The sequence below is a fragment of the Solea senegalensis genome, unplaced genomic scaffold (genome assembly GCF_019176455.1).
Source record: "Solea senegalensis isolate Sse05_10M unplaced genomic scaffold, IFAPA_SoseM_1 scf7180000013836, whole genome shotgun sequence".
Taxonomy (NCBI): domain Eukaryota; kingdom Metazoa; phylum Chordata; class Actinopteri; order Pleuronectiformes; family Soleidae; genus Solea; species Solea senegalensis.
In genome coordinates, this window is record NW_025320901.1 from 80,452 (window position 1) to 98,027 (window position 17,576).

Here is a 17,576-nt window from a genome sequence, read left to right on the forward strand (position 1 = left end):
AATGAAAGAAAGAAAGAAGAAAAGAAATAGTAAGTCAAGCTATAGTAGTTTACTTGCATTTCTGAACAGAAAAAAAATAGCTTTAGTGATTGAATATTAGGCTCAAGTTTGGGAATTAAAATTAAAATTCACTTTGTTATATAAATAACGATAACATTTTTAGATTTTTAGTCTTGGACATTCTATATATATGTGTATGTGTATATACATACATATATATATATATTAATGTCAAGTCAGAATGTCAAGTCATCTGTTAAAATGTGTGAATGTTTCTGTGAATGTTTCATTTAAAAGTTACTCAGCAGACCAGCAGGCGTTTCCGTCTCAGCTTTATGACGTTTAATAATTTCTGTTTACCAAGGAACTCCCACTGGCTTCGTTGAAGCAATTTATAAAAAAACACGCGTTTCTCCCCGTCAAACAGGTACGACAGCATTTCGTATCGTTAATACTCATTGTTTAGACTGATCGTGCACTAAAAGGGCGCAACAGTTTCGCAAAGTCGATGCTGAAATAGCGCCGCGGTGACCCCATGACAGCTTAGCTTGCAAGCTAGCTCGCTAGCTAACAAGCGGCACGAGGTTATAGATTCTGTTTAAACTGTTGTACGTGTGGAGTAAGTGACACCTGCGAAGTAGAGTAATGATGGTTTGTTCACCGGCAAGTCCTGTAAATGGACATATTTTGTCATAGTAAGGTGCTGGACTCGTAGGTAACCGTAGCAGCGTGTTAAAGGGGAAGCTAAATCGGTGAACACACGTCTGGTGACATCTTCAGGCTGTCAGTTCTGTGTCAAACTGAACATCTGAGTAAGACAGTTTATCGCAGTATGCGTTCTGAAACCATCCATTAAAACTTAATAAGCGCCAACTAATGGTTTTATCATAGCTTGTTCTAATGATGGTGTTAATATGGTGTTTACTTTTACGGACTAATGTCAAGACACATGTTAGATGTCCCTTCAGTGGCGTGCTCATACATTTGTAAGGGCAGGGGGCAAAATTAAAAGGGCACCTACTGCGCACTGGTGGGACCAGCATTGCTTGTATATAATTTTTCACATTCTCACACAGCTGTGTACAGGGACATCACTTTCTATCACTGAGATGAACATTTTCTGTACAGCACTGCAAATAATTTCCTCGAAGGACACCCTCTGGGACACTGTCATGTAGGGGCTGTAGGGAACTTTATAATGGCACCCCTTTTTGTTTGTAATGACACCCAGAAAGGCACTCCTTTAGAAACAATCCATTTTATAAATGTATACTTTGTTTTAATAACACATGAATGGCAGTAAGTAGGGCACTTCCTCGTGTTTTTACCACCGTAGGGCACGCGCTACCACCGTAGCGTGTCTTGTGACTCCAGAGGGTATAGAAACTCATGTCTAACTCCATATTTTATGTATCTTTGGCTCCATAATTCCATTAACTGTGCAATTCTAAGGCATTTGTATTGTAATGTTCAACAACGCCCATGAGTGGTCCTCCAACCTCCTCTTGTGCATTGTCTTGTAAAGACACTTGCTTATTTTTGTTTATATGGATTAAATAACATTGTTTTGTTTGTGAAATGTCAGGAAACAGTGATAAAAATATCCATCATAATTTCCTGAAACCAAAGTGAATATACTTTGGTATTGTGTTGATTGTATGTATAATCAATTTGTTTTTGTATGATTTGTTATAGTATATCATAAACAAAATACTAACCAATGTAAATAGGACCACAACAAAGAAAGAAGTAATAATAATGATAACAATACTTTTATTTATGCAGTGCTTTTCAAAACAAGTTACAAAGCAATTGATGTAGAACTTCAATTGTTAAAATGATTCAACATAATAAATCTTTCAATAAGACAGACAGTAAAATCAATAAAAAGTTTTCAAGATTTCAAAAGTCACTGAAAGTATAATAAAGTTTATGCTTCCCCTGATCTCTTCCCACTGCCCTCTCCACTATTGAGAGCTGAGAACAGGGAATACCATTTTAGACTATAGATTTAGGCTCATTGGTGGTCAGGAGATCAGCCACTAATCCTATTCTCTAATATAGATTATTTAGTCTTGCTCTATTGCCATTTCTTGCTTCTGACTTATTATGTAGGTAGACTGGGATCTTGGATGGAGTAAGTGTTGACCCCAGTGAGATGACTGACCAGGGCAACAACAACCAGAACATCTCCTGCAACCCCTTCGCCGCCCTCTTCAGCTCACTGGCTGATGCTAAACAGTTTGCATCAGGCCAGAAACCCCAACGACAGTCTGCTGAGCCACCACGTAAGCACTGTCATCTGTTCCATAACATACATGCAGTATAGTTAGAAGCATTAGCATCTTATTTCTAGTTAATGAGATCTTATTAATATCTGACTGAATTGAAATCTGACTAAATGTCCACCTGGTTTCATGTTTGATTTCTGTACGTGTTGTCACAGTGGAGGACTCTGGAGAGAGCCAGTCAGACTCGGATAACTCTGTGTCGGACAGCGTTGATGACAATGACGACTCTGTGGCAGAGATCAGCCGCTCTTTCCGGTCCCGCCAGGAACTGTGTGAACAGCTCAATGTCAATCACATGATCCAGCGGATATTTCTCATCACTCTTGACAACAGTAAGTATGAGATGAACAATGAAATGTTTTTTTTTTGTCATTTGGGACAATGTGGGGTACAATTTTCTTTTTTGAACTCACATTTTCAAAAGATTCTGTTGACATGTTTTGAAATACTACTAAATAGGCTTTAGAGATACTACTCGAGCTACTTGATTGTTAGATAAATTAGACAAATATGCCTTGATCTGTAAGGCAATCACCATAAATTCATGTTGTGACATGGCTGACACATGTGAAAGACATGTTGGTGGTGGTGCCCGACCTGACTTAGCATCACGACTGATGTGATGATGTTAAGAGGAAGAGGGGGTGGACCATAGAACCAGGCTAGACAACACCTGAAAAGAGAGACTGTAAAAAACAATGGCACATTTAAAGCAGTGTGTATGACACTTGCCGTGTTGCGTGAAGAAGGCAGGTTGGACTGTCAATCCTTCAAAGAGAACTCTAGATAACTTCATCACTTCTCTTTCACTTCACCACTATCCTTGTTTATGTTTGTTACGTTTGCCCATACAGAGTGCTCTGGTCAATATCACTGATGTGATGGAACACACAGGTTATTGAAGTTATCCATGATGGTTGCATTATGTAAATAGTTATCAGCGGTTACTGCTCAGCAAGAAGAAGAGCTGTTAGTTGTTAATGATGAGACTGACATTTTTATTATCCTAATAAGAGCTGGTGTTAACTCAAAGTATATGACTTGTGTGTATCCACGTGTGCGTGTGTGTGTGTGTGTTCACGGGGCTAGTAGTCACTTCCTCCTAGATGTACGTTCATTTTTGTTGTGTGCTGTAACCATTAACAAAGGCTAACAACCACCTGCCAGGTACCATCACTAAATGAAAAGCAAAAAACCTAGTGGAGTCGAGCCGAGCCAAGTAGTGCTAGAACCGTATCATGGAAAAACCCCAATAGTATGTTGTGATGGTGGATGGTGCTGGTCTTGAAAATTAATTTGAAATTTCCAGTAAGTATTAAATGACTCACCACCCTTTGAGACAGAGCAAAGGTCTAACATATTCTGAAGTCACACTGAGAATGCATCCCTCGACTACGATGACTGCTCGAGGATGAGTCATAATCTTCTGGAAATGAAGACTAAAAAAAAAACCTGTCTGCTTTCACACAGCTGTTTTAATGAATTTCATGTTGTGCATTTAATCCTCCTGTGTCTAAACTTATTCTAATATTGGTCTGTTGATTAATTCATTCAAATGAATTCATTTTGGGTCTTATGTGCGCTGCAATTTAAGCTAATTTTAATTATACAGCCTGGTTTTATTTTTAATCCTAGGTGATCCCAGTCTAAGAGGAGATAATGGGATCCCCCCTCGCTGTGTGTACCTGGAGGAAATGGCTGCAGATCTGGATGGACAGGACTGGTTGGATATGGACAACATAGAGCAGGTCAGATGTCACCACTCTTTTGTTGCCATGTCTTGTTTCATCAACCTTCCAGCATAAACAAGTGCAGAACTCATCAGAGATAAGAAAGTGACGTATCTAGAAGTTGAAGGTATTGATTAAGAAATAGGTAAAGAATGTTTTTTCTTAGCAATCTCAAAAATATGCGTAATTTGTGAGTAATTTGTGTAGTAATTGGTTTTTTTTCATGTTCTCTGATTTGTGTTTGTGATATTTTCCTCTGTGTCCTCCAGGCCCTGTTTAATCGTCTGCTGCTGCTAGAGCCGGGAAACCACCTCATCTACATGACGTCATGCTGTGCTGTAAATCTGTCTGCTGACCGTGATGCTGGAGAGAAATGTGCCATCCCTTATCTTTTTGCAAGTTACCAAAGGGCTAAAGAAGAGGTGAAACATTAAGCTACATCTCTATAGTTTGAGCACTTGTTTTCAATTCTTAATGACTATTATTGGGAGTTGAAATTTTAAAATATTACCCATTCTGTTTTATGATTCAATGACTTTTTCTGTGTACCAGGTGACAAAGGTACCAGAGAAGTTGCTGTCCTTTGCTGTTCGCTGTAAAAATCTTACAGTTTCAAACACACGAACAGTTCTGCTCACCCCAGAGATCTATGTCAGCCAGAACGTCTACGAGCAGCTTCTGGACCTGCTGTTGGAAGGTCTCAATGGAACACGTAGGTTTAGTTTTGCACTAGTTTAGGCTTGACAGTTTCCTTTTGCATGTTCCATCTTCCCTCTTTCTCTTATTTTTGTCTTCCTATTTTCCCTGTAAAATGCTCCCTCTAGTTTTCTCAATGTTATAAACTCACTGTTGTGTTTCAGAGCCAGAGGAGCTGGTCGAGTTTGTGGAGGAGGTCATTGCTGGCATTCTTTCTGACCAGGAAGTCCGTACCTTTGAGGAGGTGATGGTACCGGTGTTTGATATCTTCCAGCGACGCATCAAAGACATGGACCTCTGCCAGCCTCTTCTCTACTCCTACTTGGATGTTCTCCTCTATTTCAGCCATCAAAAAGACATTGCGAAGGTCAGGGGCCAGATAATAACCATGCCCACAGTAAATCAAACAATATCATCGAGAAATTGCAAGGACGAGCACTGTTGCCTCATGGCAAGAAGTCTAGGTTTGCGACCCGGTTTGACCTAGGGCCTATTTGTGTGGAGTTTGCATGTTCTGCCCGTGACCCTCATTTGGAGCATAAAGTGGTAGAAAATGATTGAATGAATGACAAATCGCTTAACATTTCAAATTATTATCTACCTATAATGTCTTCCAAACATTTGTCTTTTTTGGTTTTCCAGGTGTTGATGGAATACATTCAGCCCAAAGACCCAACCAATGGTTTGCAGTACCAGAAGAGCCTATTGGGGACAGTGTTGAATATCTCCTGCTTGTTAAGAACCCCAGGTGTGGTGGAGGGACATGCCTACTTCCTGAATCCCTCCCGCTCCAGTGCTCAGGAGACAAAGGTTCAGGAGGCTAACATCCATCAGGTAAACAGATTTCTTTTAGTTCTCATTTTAAATAAATAAATAAATTAAAGTCATACTATTTGATTACAAACTACAAATACATGGCTGCTGATGATTTGTATTTCCCTTTTGTTGCAGTTCATGGGTCAGTTTCACGACAAGCTGCACCAGGTCTTGAAAAACTTGCTCCAGCGATCTGGTGAGACGCGTCACCTGTTGCTCTCATGGTTGGGCAACTGTCTGCAGGCAAATGCTGGCCGGGCAAAGATATGGGCCAATCAGATGCCAGAAATCTTCTTTCAGATGTATGGATCTGATGCATTCTTTTTAAACTTGGGGGCAACACTGCTGAAACTGTGCCAGCCTTTCTGCAGGCCTCATTCACCCAAACTGCTCACCTTCAACCCTACATACTGCGGCCTCAAAGAGCTGAGTGAAGACGAGAGGCGCAATCGCAACGTGCATGCAAGAGGTTAATATGAAAAGTTATAATCGTATCATTTTTAAATGTCCACTCTGTAAGAATTAGTGACTAATGGGGGGACTGCAGAATGTAATAAACGGAGGGAGGACTCCTCCATTCACTTCTCCCTTTCCAAGGGTGTCGGAGAGCTATGGCTGCCTTTCTATACCGGAGAGGATTAAACAGTCTTCCACACTCTCAGCCACTTCCTTCTTTATCGTTGATTTTTAGATCAGGTTTATGTGGGCAGAATCCTCTTTGTTTGCATAGTAAGCTCTGGCTGGTTTATTCTACCAGGCTGCTATAGAAACATAAAAAGTACATATAAAAGGCTTATTCTAAGGCTATAGAAACCAAAGCATTTAATTTCAAGTCAATTATACACTTCTGCAAACATATTTATGGTTAGTATATTTGGGTTATGGCTCAGTGGAAGAGCGAGTCCTCTTTGAGCTGAAAGGTTGTGGGTTTGATCCCCAGCTATGTTAGTCTACATGCTGATGTGTTCTAAGTGGCTCCTGAGCGAATGGGTATGGGTTAAATAGATGTGTGTTAGGCAGCACATAGTTTTTTTATATGAATGTATGGCAAAACTGTAGTGAAAAGCAGCTTTGAGAGGTCAAGACTAGGAAAGCACTATATAAATATAGGCCATTAACATTTAATATCTGCCCATAAAACCGCCTAAATCTTACACGCTGGACCTTTTGAATGTATCACCTTTAATATAAACCGCTTTTAGCATATTAGTGTTGCTTTTACAAGTAGATTTGTAACACTGTTTCAGCATTTTCTTTGAATAGCAAAGTTTGTCCTAAAAATGACTCCTTACTGCTAATTCTAGGTCTCGATAAGGAAACCTGTCTGATCCCCATGCCCACTCAACAACTGGTGGAGTCTGCACAGTCCTACAGCCTTCTGACTGAAAATCTCATCCTTACACAACTTACCCTTCATCTAGGCTTCCACAGGTACACATGCCTATAAAGATGCATCTTCCACTATGAAGTTAAAATAGCATATCTAGATTTGTCTTTTAGGAAATGGGTTTTTCTCATGCACCAAATGACAGAAATAACACATAGTCTTTTGCTGTTTGTTTTGGTGTGTGTGTCTGTGTGTCTGTGTGTGTGTGTGTCTGTGTCTGTGTGTGTGTAGACTGCATGAGCAGATGGTGAAGATGAACCAGTCTCTCCACCGGCTCCAGGTGACGTGGCAGGAGGCTCAGCGAACTGGCAACCCAATGTCGGAACAGCTCCTAGAGCAGTTTGAGCGTCTGATGATTGTGTATCTGTCAACCAAAGCTGCCACCACACAGCCTGCCATGCTGCAATGCTGCCTTAACCTCCAAGCTTCCACTGCTGCTCTGTTGGTTCAGCTGGGTGTGGGGAACCAGGGGCCTGAACATGTAGCACTCAGTTTCCCCCTGCCCTCCCTGCAGAATACTATGCTCTGCTATGTACCAGGTAGGTCAGACCTCCCGCAAAGCCACAAGTTTTTGCTTTGATTTTTAGAATGAACCACTGGCATCAGAGAAGTCTGCAATTTCTTGTCTTTTTTACCTCCTAAATTGGAGTATGTCCTATATTCTGTTGTGTTAAAATATGCTGTTATCCGCCTTATAACAACTGAGAAAAAATCAAATCAAATTTTCCACAAGTCTTTTTAGGTGTCAAATATATTCTTCTAATGTTTTAGTTTATAGATTGCCATAAACTTGTGTCAAGTGCATACTTTCATTTCAATATTTGGACTTGACATTTAAACCACTGGGTTATACACAGCCAATACTATAAAATCTTTAATGCTGCTGTAATTCACAGTACATTCATTTACTGATTTTGCACATTCCTGTACATAATATTTATGGTTAAAGTGTGTTTTTTTTTTCGCAGAATTTTTTGCCGAAAACATGGGAGATTTTTTCATCTTTCTACGGCGATTTGCAGACGATGTTTTGGAGACTTCTGTGGAAAATCTGGAGCAGATTCTTAACTTCATCACCATGTTCATGGGTAATGTGGAACGGTATGTTATTCACTAACATATACATTGCAGTTCTTCTCTTTTCATCTTCTCCCTTTTTTTTAGCAGATCATCTGCCTCCATTTTGCCCTATCATTAGTGTCTTCTTTTATACCAACTTTCTTCATGTCCTCCTTCACAACATCTATAAGTCTTCTCTGTCACACATCACCCCTGGCACTCGTATGGGAAATCTCAATAGGATTGTTGGTATTTGCTTGTAAAGGTGGTGATACAAGCAATCTAATTAAACACAAAGCTTAAGTCCAAGTTCAGACCGAAAAATGCACAGTCTTTAACAGCTTGGCTTTTAGCACCTTGTGGTGCATCTTCACCGTACCACCTGTCTCACTGTCATTGTCATTCTCACACAGGTCTACGGTCTCACTCCTACTAACCTTCATTCCTAATCTAATTGAGAAATGTTGCTTAAATCCCATCTGTTCCTTATTTTCAACAGGATGAAGAACCCATACTTGCGAGCAAAGCTCGCAGAGGTCTTGGAGGCGGTGATGCCACACATGGAGCCCGTGGCTCCTGGTGCTGCTCAGCCAATCGTCTTTCAGAGAGAGAGAGTCTTCTGTTCCTACAAATATGCACCTCAGTTGGCCGAGGCCCTCATCACTGTGTTTGTAGACATTGAATTCACAGGTAAAGCCGTTGTATTCCCCGCTGATTATTCTATTTGCTAGTGTTACTTGCAGCATTGAACTACCATTTTTTAATAATACGCCAGGCATTGAATAAATCCATTGACTGTGCATCTGTTGCTGTCTCAATTATGGACATTCAAAATGAGTAAAAAGAAATTTCAAGAACAGGTTTGGAGACAGTCACGTGACTGCAAGTGTTAAAAGGTTGGACTGTGTGCATAATGTGTTCATGTTGCATAGAGCAAGGTAAAGAGAGAAGCTGGGTAAAGTGAACACAAATAGAAGGCATTTGATTTTATTAAGTCTTTCTCTCTTTTTTTTTTTAGGTGACCCTCATCAGTTTGAACAGAAATTCAACTATAGAAGGCCCATGTATCCAATCCTCAAATACATGTGGGGGAAAGACAACTATAGAGAGAGTATCAAGGTAACAGGCAATCATTGTTAGTTAAAATAGTGCTGTGGTTTTTTTAGCCAAACAATTAGAAGCTCACTGTTTTTTTTTTTCCCTTGTGACTTTTTGTTTTCTGCATTTTGTCGCTGTGAATCTAAAGGCAAAAATCTAATTCTGCCCCAACTAACTTTCTCCTTTAAATTAATTTGTCACTGCATGCATATTCATTCCTTTAATTTGTTCCATAAACATGTATCCAGATCACAGACTGTGTTATTCTAATAATAATAATAATAATAATAATAATATTAATAATGGTAATAATAATAATATTGTTACACAGAATTTCATCAAACTATGGCAGGATAAGAAAAAGTATGTATGAGCTTAGTATTTTTTGGTGGGTAAATGTTAAAAATATTATTAAAATGTTTCACATTATGAGTAGAGCAGCTTAGGACAGGACAGGAAAGGTTAAGGAGAGCAGTTCCATAATAGCCCTGCGGTGGACTGTAAAATGTCCCACAATTTTTTATTTTATACCTATGTCCGCTTAAATACCCAAATATTTATAGATAATTGTTAACCATGTTGGTCTCACATGTGCATGTTCGTTTTCTTTGATGTCTCTTATTTCAGCATTTGGCTGACTATGCATCAGAGAACCTGGAGGCCATGAACCCCCCTCTGTTCCTCAGGTTTCTCAACTTACTGATGAATGATGCCATTTTCCTTCTGGACGAGGCTATTCAGGTGAGCTCAAAACAGAATGTGCACAATATGGACTATGTTGACATCAAGTTTTTAGCCCAAAATTGGTATGTATTTATTATTTTACAGGACTTTAACTTGCTTGGTCTCTGCCACTGTTTTCATATGCTTTATTAGGAAAATTAAATGTTTTCAAACATGATCTTTTCCTCACAGTACCTGAGTAAAATCAAGATTCTGCAGCTGGAGCGGGATCGAGGAGAGTGGGAAAGTTTGGCCCCCGATGCCCGAAGAGAGAAGGAGTCCAGTCTGCAGATGTTTGGACAGCTGGGACGCTTCCATAACATCATGTCTAATGAAACCATCGGCACGCTGGCATTTCTCACCTCAGGTCAGCCAGACAAGCTGGTTACTTGTGACCCTGTGTATTAATGAGTTATTTTCTTTTTTCACCTTGTGTTTTTTTCTTCTTCTGCTTTTAATGATTTCCTCTTCAGATATCAAGGGGATCTTTGTGCACCCCTTCCTGGCTGAGAGGATCATCTCTATGCTTAACTACTTTCTCCAGCACCTGGTGGGTCCTAAGATGGGTGCCCTCAAAGTGAAGGACTTCAGTGAGTTCGACTTCAAGCCCCAGCAGCTTGTTAATGATATCTGCACCATTTACCTAAACCTGGGGTATGTTGTCATACTCATCTCTTACAAAAGAAATACATTAGAGAAATGTTCATTTAAAAAAGCAACCCTTAAGAAAATTAACTATTTCTGTTTATATTTCTTAATAAATCAATAAATGTCTAATTTTGTCTTTGGCAGTGATGAGGAGAATTTCTGTGCCACAGTCCCAAAGGATGGACGCTCCTACTCTCCTACTCTTTTTTCCCAGACTGTTCGGGTACTGAAGAAGATCAACAAACCCGGTGACATGATTGTAGCTTTTGCACTTCTTGCTGATAAAATAAAGGTATAACTGATTTTGAATGTTAATAAATACTTGTCTGGTGGACCTGTACTGGTAACTGAACTGCCAAAAAAAGGTGTTCATTAAAATGAAATGTTTTTTAGTCCCATGCAGACAGACAGCAGCAAGAAGAGGAAACCTATTCAGATGCACCAGATGAGTTCTTGGACCCGATCATGTCTACGCTGATGCTGGATCCTGTTCTTCTCCCCTCTTCCAACGTAACAGTCGACCGCTCAACTATAGCAAGGCATCTCCTCAGGTAAGTTACTTACTGCTAGGCCCCAAAATTCCCTCACATTAAAAACCTTTCCACAAGTAAGGAAATCTTAATTGTCTTAATTGCTTGATTGATTAATTGAACCAGATTTCAAAATTGGGAGCAAAATGCATACATTAGCTTAGTGTTCAGGAGTCAAATGAGTAACCTTGCACTAATTTGTGTCACCCTTGCAGTGACCAGACAGATCCTTTCAACCGCAGTCCTCTAACCATGGACCAGATCAGGCCAAACGAGGAGCTCAAACAGCAGATCTTACAGTGGCTGGATAAGCATAAGCAGGAGAGGCTGCAGCTGGGACCCAGTGGTTAGCCATGATCCCTTGCTGCTGTGGCACAACACTGACTGCATCCTCGTTTTCTTTCCTGGCCCACATCTCACGTGCTCCTCTGCTTCTCGGCTCATCCATGGCGTGATTTTTATCTGTGGATTTCTTCTCTGGTCTGACTAACATTGCATTTGCAACCTTAGTCCTCCGTTGATTCCGTCTGTGTCAACAGTCCAGACTAGTTGTAGCACACCTGCTGCTCGCAATCTCAAAACCCATGCACAGTAGCTGTTTGACTCCAGACATTAGTAGAGTGATCCAACGTCTGGTTCCTCTCCCCCTGAATACTGTGTATTGATGATTGGCCACAATTATCATTTCAATGGGACTTGTTGGATGTACTGAATAAAATCCAAACTGACCAGCTGGCCAAAAAATGATTTTATACTACAAGATATGAATTTTTTGGAAACTCTTGGGGCAGAAGTCATTATGTGTTAACCATTTCACTTTCATAAAGATCACATCATGCACTGCCTTTCAAATGGGTTGAACATCCTGTATTTGAGCACTTTTGTCTAAAATCTCAAGCAGCTTTTTAAATAGAATTAGTTAAGTACAACAAAGTACAACTGAATTGAACTGTGGATATAATCGTTATTTATCTGAACATGTTCATAACCTCCAGCACAATACTTTTGTGTGTATTTTGACATGTATATGGGGTTGTTCAAATCTCTAAGAGCACCTGCCTTTAATTACACGTTGAGTCTTAGTAGATGTTTGTTGTTGACATAAGGATCAGAACGCTTTTCCGGCTATTCTACAGTTATTCCATGGATTACTTCAATAACATTTCTATATGGGGATATTGCACATAGAAGAATATAAATGCATAAATAAAGTAATATGTGACATTGAGGTTGACATTAACATCCATTAAAAAAAACCAACACATAACACCATATCCTTAAATAGTGAGAGGAAAACTGGTATTTTAGCCTAGAGGGTTCTTGCATGAATAACTGCACAAATCCACAAAAACGTGAGTAAGTAAATCAGAAGTGAAAAATAACTTCATTTTATATCCACACAGATCTAAGCAGAGATCTAGATTTGTCTTGTTTCACTGAAAAGGAGGATGTTTGCAAACTAGGATCATGGTGCTTTTTTTTCTCTTATGTATCATCTACTCATTTTTATTTGAAAGTATTTCCATTGAACGTGTTTAATGAAATCAGAACAAAAAATGCAAGAATATTTGGTTGAATCATTTTTGACTGGCAGTGCATATGATGATTATTGTTCTCCTTTGAATTATCATCACCATATTACAAATGATGCTGAGCAGAGTTTTTGTTGAGTGAATGCTTGGTGTATTAACACGTGGACAAACAGCTGATCAACAGAATTGGTGCCTAAAACCAAGAGCCTTGCAGTAATTGTCAGGGAAACTAACTGGTATATTATTCGGAGGAGATGTAATGACGACTGTTTCTGTTAATCTGTGGGGGTGTACTAATCTGGAGCTGAGAGTGGAAATGAGAAACGATAACTTGCTTTTGAGTAGCTTTTTAATTGAAAATTACATTTGGTTGTTTAAAATGGCAAAGTGTGATAGATGTAAACGAAGATGTGTTTGTTGGCATGCCCTTGTAGTCTATGTTGAATATCTACCACCTGGGGGATTATGCGAGTTAAATTATAATGCAATTCTTTTGTTTGTTTTAATTGTGATCATAAAATGTTTATTTTGGATGTACAGTATGATTACGAAATAAAACTAATGTGCTTTATTTAAGACATTTATTTTCCTTTTAAGAATTGTGACAAAATGAATTCCCTTGCATTGTACTTGCAGAAGAGTAAATAACAGTTATGAAATGGATAACAAGACACACGTAACTTTTCAATGGAAAGTTAAGCGTTCAATAAATGTCACGTGACTTTGGTTTGGAATAAGGTTAAGATCAACTGAATCTTAGTGGAATATGAGTGTTCTACTATTCCTTTAGTGACATTAACTGTGTCTTTTTGTAGCACTCTTTAATTTAAACCCTTAACTTGCTATATTGTGTCTCCATGTCACTTTTTGCATATTAAATTCTTGAGAGTCTCCGCCAGTAATCGATTGGCGACCTGTCAAACAAATGTCGACATTTTATGTTTCTAATAGTTTTTTTAACGTTTCTTTCTGGAAATGTCAGCCATTTTCTCAATCATTTAACCATGAAAATTTTGACCACTGATGTAATTTCCAACTTTCTTAATTTTTCTAAATGAATTTTAACTCCAGCTAATGGATTTGTAGAACATAAAGTGGGTTCCTTTATAATTCTCTGTCAATTAGGCTCTTTAATCAGAATTATATTAATAAAAAGCTAGAGTAGATGAAGAGAACCCATGCACACACGGGGAGAACATGCAAATCCCAGGATCAAAACTGATGTCCTTCTTGCTGTGAGGCTCTAATGCCAGCCACTATTAGCTACACAGAATAACAATAAATAAACTTGTGGATTTTGCCTGGAAAAACTGTCTGTCCAATCAACTCTCTTACAGGGAAAGTTCAACTTATGTGTGGTAAACTTGTAAAGTGGATCAAAATAAAAATTATATATTTTAAATACATGTAATTAACTAAAGGTACAGTATGTGGGGATGAAGAAGACTCATCCACTCACCTGTGGATAATAACCAAGCAAGGAAGTTGTTCTCTTTTTTGTGTACTTAGTTTCTGCACAAGTTGGCACTCTCCATGACCCTCACCTAAAGTATGTATGAAAGGCTTTAAAAACCAATGTTGTTGTTATTTTAAAACAATTATACACTTGTATAAACATACCAATGGGTAGTACACCAGATTTCACATGGCAGACCTAATTGACTAATTAACTGATCTTGTGAGTGTTTTTCCATACTTTTCATTCTGCAAGATAATATTGCATATTAACTTGTTTGTATGTTTATTCATACACATATGTGTATGAATAAACAAGATTTTTGTGGCACTTTATGTGACAAAAAGCAATAAAAAGTTCTATAAAAAGTTAATAAAAAGCTTCAGACTAAATTGCTAAAGAAAATCCATTGTGAGCTAACGGTCCTGCGTTTTCTTGTGATTCAAGTGCGAAGCTCCTTTCCCGGGCAAAGCCCCTGAGCCTGATTTGGATTCAACCATGCAGTGCCTGAATGGAGCCGCTAAGAAAATGCATTGTCGGGGGTTTCTTCGGTTCCGCCCCGAAACATGCATAACGAAGTGTCGGCCAGTGAGAGCAGAGCGCTGTGGTGGAGGTTGTTTATGTGGAGTGCTGGGTTAGGGTTCCGCCCACCGAGGTATCTGTGAGCGCAGGGTAGACAGACACAGGCAGAGAGTGTAAAATGGCGCACAGCTGTCGGTGGCGGTTCCCCGCTCGGCCCGGAGGGAGCAGCAACTCCGGTACCGGGAGGAGAGCGGGCCGAATTAGGGTTACTGCCTCTCTGTGGAGTATCTCCGGAGCCCACCCCAACGCAGCTGGACTCGGACCCGGGTTTGATGCTGCACTACAGGTCTCTTCGGTTATCGGGAGCAACCTGCAGAAATTTCGGGATGTTTTGGGGGAATCGAGCGACTCGAGCAGCGGGGAGGTAAGCACAAGATACGACTGGACGGGGGGTAGCCCGATGCTTCGCTTCGGTTGTTCCGCTTCGTGAGCGGATTCACTCGGAGAGCTGCTTCTTTCACGTCCCAGGTGAAGAGCTAACGGTTACTCTTTGCCCAAACCATGACCATCTTCTCCTCTCACTGGGGCTGTGAGCAAACTTGTCATTGCCAGCAGTTAACTTAGAGTTGGACGTGCGGCCTTAAAACTCTGCTGAAACCTACTATTATACATGACATTACATTAACATTAGAAACAACTCACATCCCAGGCAGTCACCAGAATTCTGATTTCAGCGGCTCTTCAAGACAGAAAGTTTCCTCCTCAATGTTTGGGGGACATGCTACATCCATCAGTATAGATGCTCTGGTGCTAATTTTAGTCTGCTAACAGGACCAAAACACTGCAGAGAGACACTGGGGCTTACAGGAAAGAAAACATACAGGAAAGTTAGCACATAGTTGCTAAATGTGTAACTATGCCGTTCTAACTGGCTTTCTCGGTAGCTACTTGACATTAGCTTTAACGTGAACCCACATTATTGCTTATCACATCAACACTTATTGGAAGTTATCGTCCCATAAAAGTGTTAATGTTATTATTCCACAGTAACGCAGTGTACATATCCGTGCTCGTTATTACCGCGTTTGCTGTAGGTGAAACAGCCCCGGGACCTCCAAGGTAGCGTGTAGTGTGTTTGAAAACAAGACATGTCTGTCAACTTGAAAGAGGCGAGAGTACACAATTGTGGTTTGTAACTAGCTGATGTTGAACTTAGCTTCCATCTGAAGGGACTCCCAAGATAAATGGGCTTATTATTAACCTCGCCTGTACCCAGTGTTATATTAGGCCGCAATTGCGAGTTAAATAGTATTTACACCAATAGATCAATGCCTTTTTCTGTTTGCAAGGAGGTGTCATCCTTTCAGCGAGGCTAGGCTAACGTAGCTCATTGGTTAGCTCACATGCTAGCAGTCTACAGCTAAAACTACACCATTATCCCTCCCCGACGCGAGCCTTGTTAAAGTTGCAGGATTACGCACTTTACCTCCCACCAACCACACACCATATCGGGTAAAAGCTTTGTAGCTGAAGTTGGTGGAGCACATACATAATAGTAATGTATTTCAGTGGCAAGCTAGGGCAGCTACCATGCTACACATTACGCCACGCTAGCCACTAGGGCTATTGCTGATGCATAGGAAAATGGGAGGTGGACATGTTTTCCCCCTTCTCTACACAGCCACTACGTAGCTAGTATTAAAAATAATATCGCGTTTATAACGCTCGGGATGACGGTTGATGCACAGCCACGCTTCAGAATCAACTGCGTCCAAGCGCAGATACAAATAAATCGCTGGGCTTTTGGTTTGTGAATTTGCCTGATTTTATTAGAGAAGCGAGACTCGGTAGTGTGACAGTAGCGCATGTAGGGCTGGCTACAATAACAACGAGCCCCTTCTTGACTGAGCGTGTGATGTGGGGGTGTGTTCGCTTTAGCGAACTACCATCTTCCTTCTTCATGATGAGCAGCATGCGTTCATTGCAGTGGGAGTAGACTGTGTTTACCACCAACTCCTCTGCCTCTGGGCTTATGTTTGTTTTAAAGCACAGCAGTCTTTACATACATAGTACTTTGGCATTTTGATATAGTTTTTGGCAAATTAATTTTCGACTTGAAATACGATGTCATTTCTGCAAAACCTAATATTTTAAATAGCTAAATCATCCATTTCCAAGAGGCACCATCTACTCAATTTGATATTTCATTATTTATTAGGGCACAGAATGAAGTGGCAGGAGTAGCACCCATGTGGCTTTCTTCTACCGTATCCCATCTGCTTCAATGTTGGACTGAGATGGTCGTCTGCACACCTAGGTTGTAATTAGTGGTTATTTGAGTTACTGTTGTCCTTCTATCATTTTGAACCAGTCTAACCATTCTCATCTGACCTCTGGCACCAACCATCAACCCACAGAACAGCTGCACACTGGATAATCATTGTGATTATCATTCTGTAAACCCTAAAGGTGGCAATAACACATGTGTAATATGGATGTTAAATGGGGGAGTTCAGTGCAGCAGTTATTATATTCATGGTCACTGATTGGGGTGTGTGTAAATATTTATTTATTTATTCATTCATTGTATATCCTTCACATGAGGGTCAGGGGCTGTAGCCCATCCCGATTGGCATAGGGTGAAAGGCTGGGTACACTCTGGACAGGTCGCCAGTCCATTGCATGGCCATCATACAGAGAAAAACAGCCATTCATTCTCAAAATCACTGTGTGCAAATATAGTTAATAACCCTTATTCACCAGATGTACCTTACAAAGTAGCCTGTGAGGGTATGTTTGTTAAATGTTTATCACATTTAATGCACAGGTGTACTGCAGTATAAAATCTGCAAATTTATTTTGGCAACCCCCCAAAAATCTCCCAAGACTCATCTGTGGGTTTTGACCTAGTCTCTATGAATGACTGATATAAGGCAAGAATATTCAAGTATTTAGAGATGAGAAAATCTCCTCACACAAACTGGGTCTGGAACATCTTGTTTTATTTGTCTAACAATCCTGTGTAATATACAGTAGGGCTGAGTGATTGGAATTGCGATTGCATGACGTAGGTGTATACTTATGTACC

The 17,576-nt window shown here is 40.0% G+C and overlaps 2 protein-coding genes across 5 annotated transcripts in view; both read left to right on the top strand.

The window, feature by feature from the left end:
- The first annotated feature begins 341 nt into the window (after nt 1–341).
- Nucleotides 342–13,086, top strand: ube4a (ubiquitination factor E4A (UFD2 homolog, yeast)). Of its 2 annotated transcripts, none has more exons than XM_044015734.1 (20): nt 342–427; nt 2,116–2,288; nt 2,447–2,623; nt 3,927–4,039; nt 4,291–4,443; nt 4,574–4,733; nt 4,882–5,084; nt 5,360–5,551; nt 5,669–6,002; nt 6,838–6,964; nt 7,152–7,459; nt 7,889–8,021; nt 8,479–8,669; nt 8,998–9,098; nt 9,705–9,818; nt 9,993–10,167; nt 10,274–10,454; nt 10,593–10,740; nt 10,842–10,999; nt 11,194–13,086. In XM_044015734.1, exons 2-20 carry the CDS (start codon nt 2,159–2,161, stop codon nt 11,327–11,329), a joined length of 3,234 nt encoding a protein of 1,077 aa, XP_043871669.1. In that variant the 5' UTR covers nt 342–427; nt 2,116–2,158; the 3' UTR covers nt 11,330–13,086. The 2 variants fall into 2 exon arrangements, with proteins under 2 accessions (XP_043871669.1, XP_043871670.1); XM_044015735.1 differs by having other exon boundaries at nt 2,120–2,288.
- Nucleotides 13,087–14,627: 1,541 nt separating this feature from the next.
- The window catches only part of kmt2a (lysine (K)-specific methyltransferase 2A), a 37,959-nt gene continuing 35,010 nt past the window's right edge, over nt 14,628–17,576 (top strand). For all 3 annotated transcript variants that reach the window (XM_044015718.1, XM_044015720.1, XM_044015719.1), the window contains exon 1: nt 14,628–14,912. In XM_044015718.1, coding sequence (XP_043871653.1) covers nt 14,667–14,912 — 246 coding nt within the window. In that variant the 5' untranslated portion in view covers nt 14,628–14,666. The remainder of the gene's footprint in view (nt 14,913–17,576) is intronic.

Excerpts from the sequence above, each read along its gene's own strand:
- ube4a (XM_044015734.1), top strand. The coding sequence starts at position 2,159 with ATGACTGACCAGGGCAACAACAACCAGAACATCTCCTGCAACCCCTTC. Across the intron at positions 6,003-6,837 it reads TCGCAACGTGCATGCAAGAG|GTCTCGATAAGGAAACCTGT; the intron begins GTTAATATGAAA and ends TGCTAATTCTAG. Across the intron at positions 7,460-7,888 it reads TATGCTCTGCTATGTACCAG|AATTTTTTGCCGAAAACATG; the intron begins GTAGGTCAGACC and ends TTTTTTTCGCAG.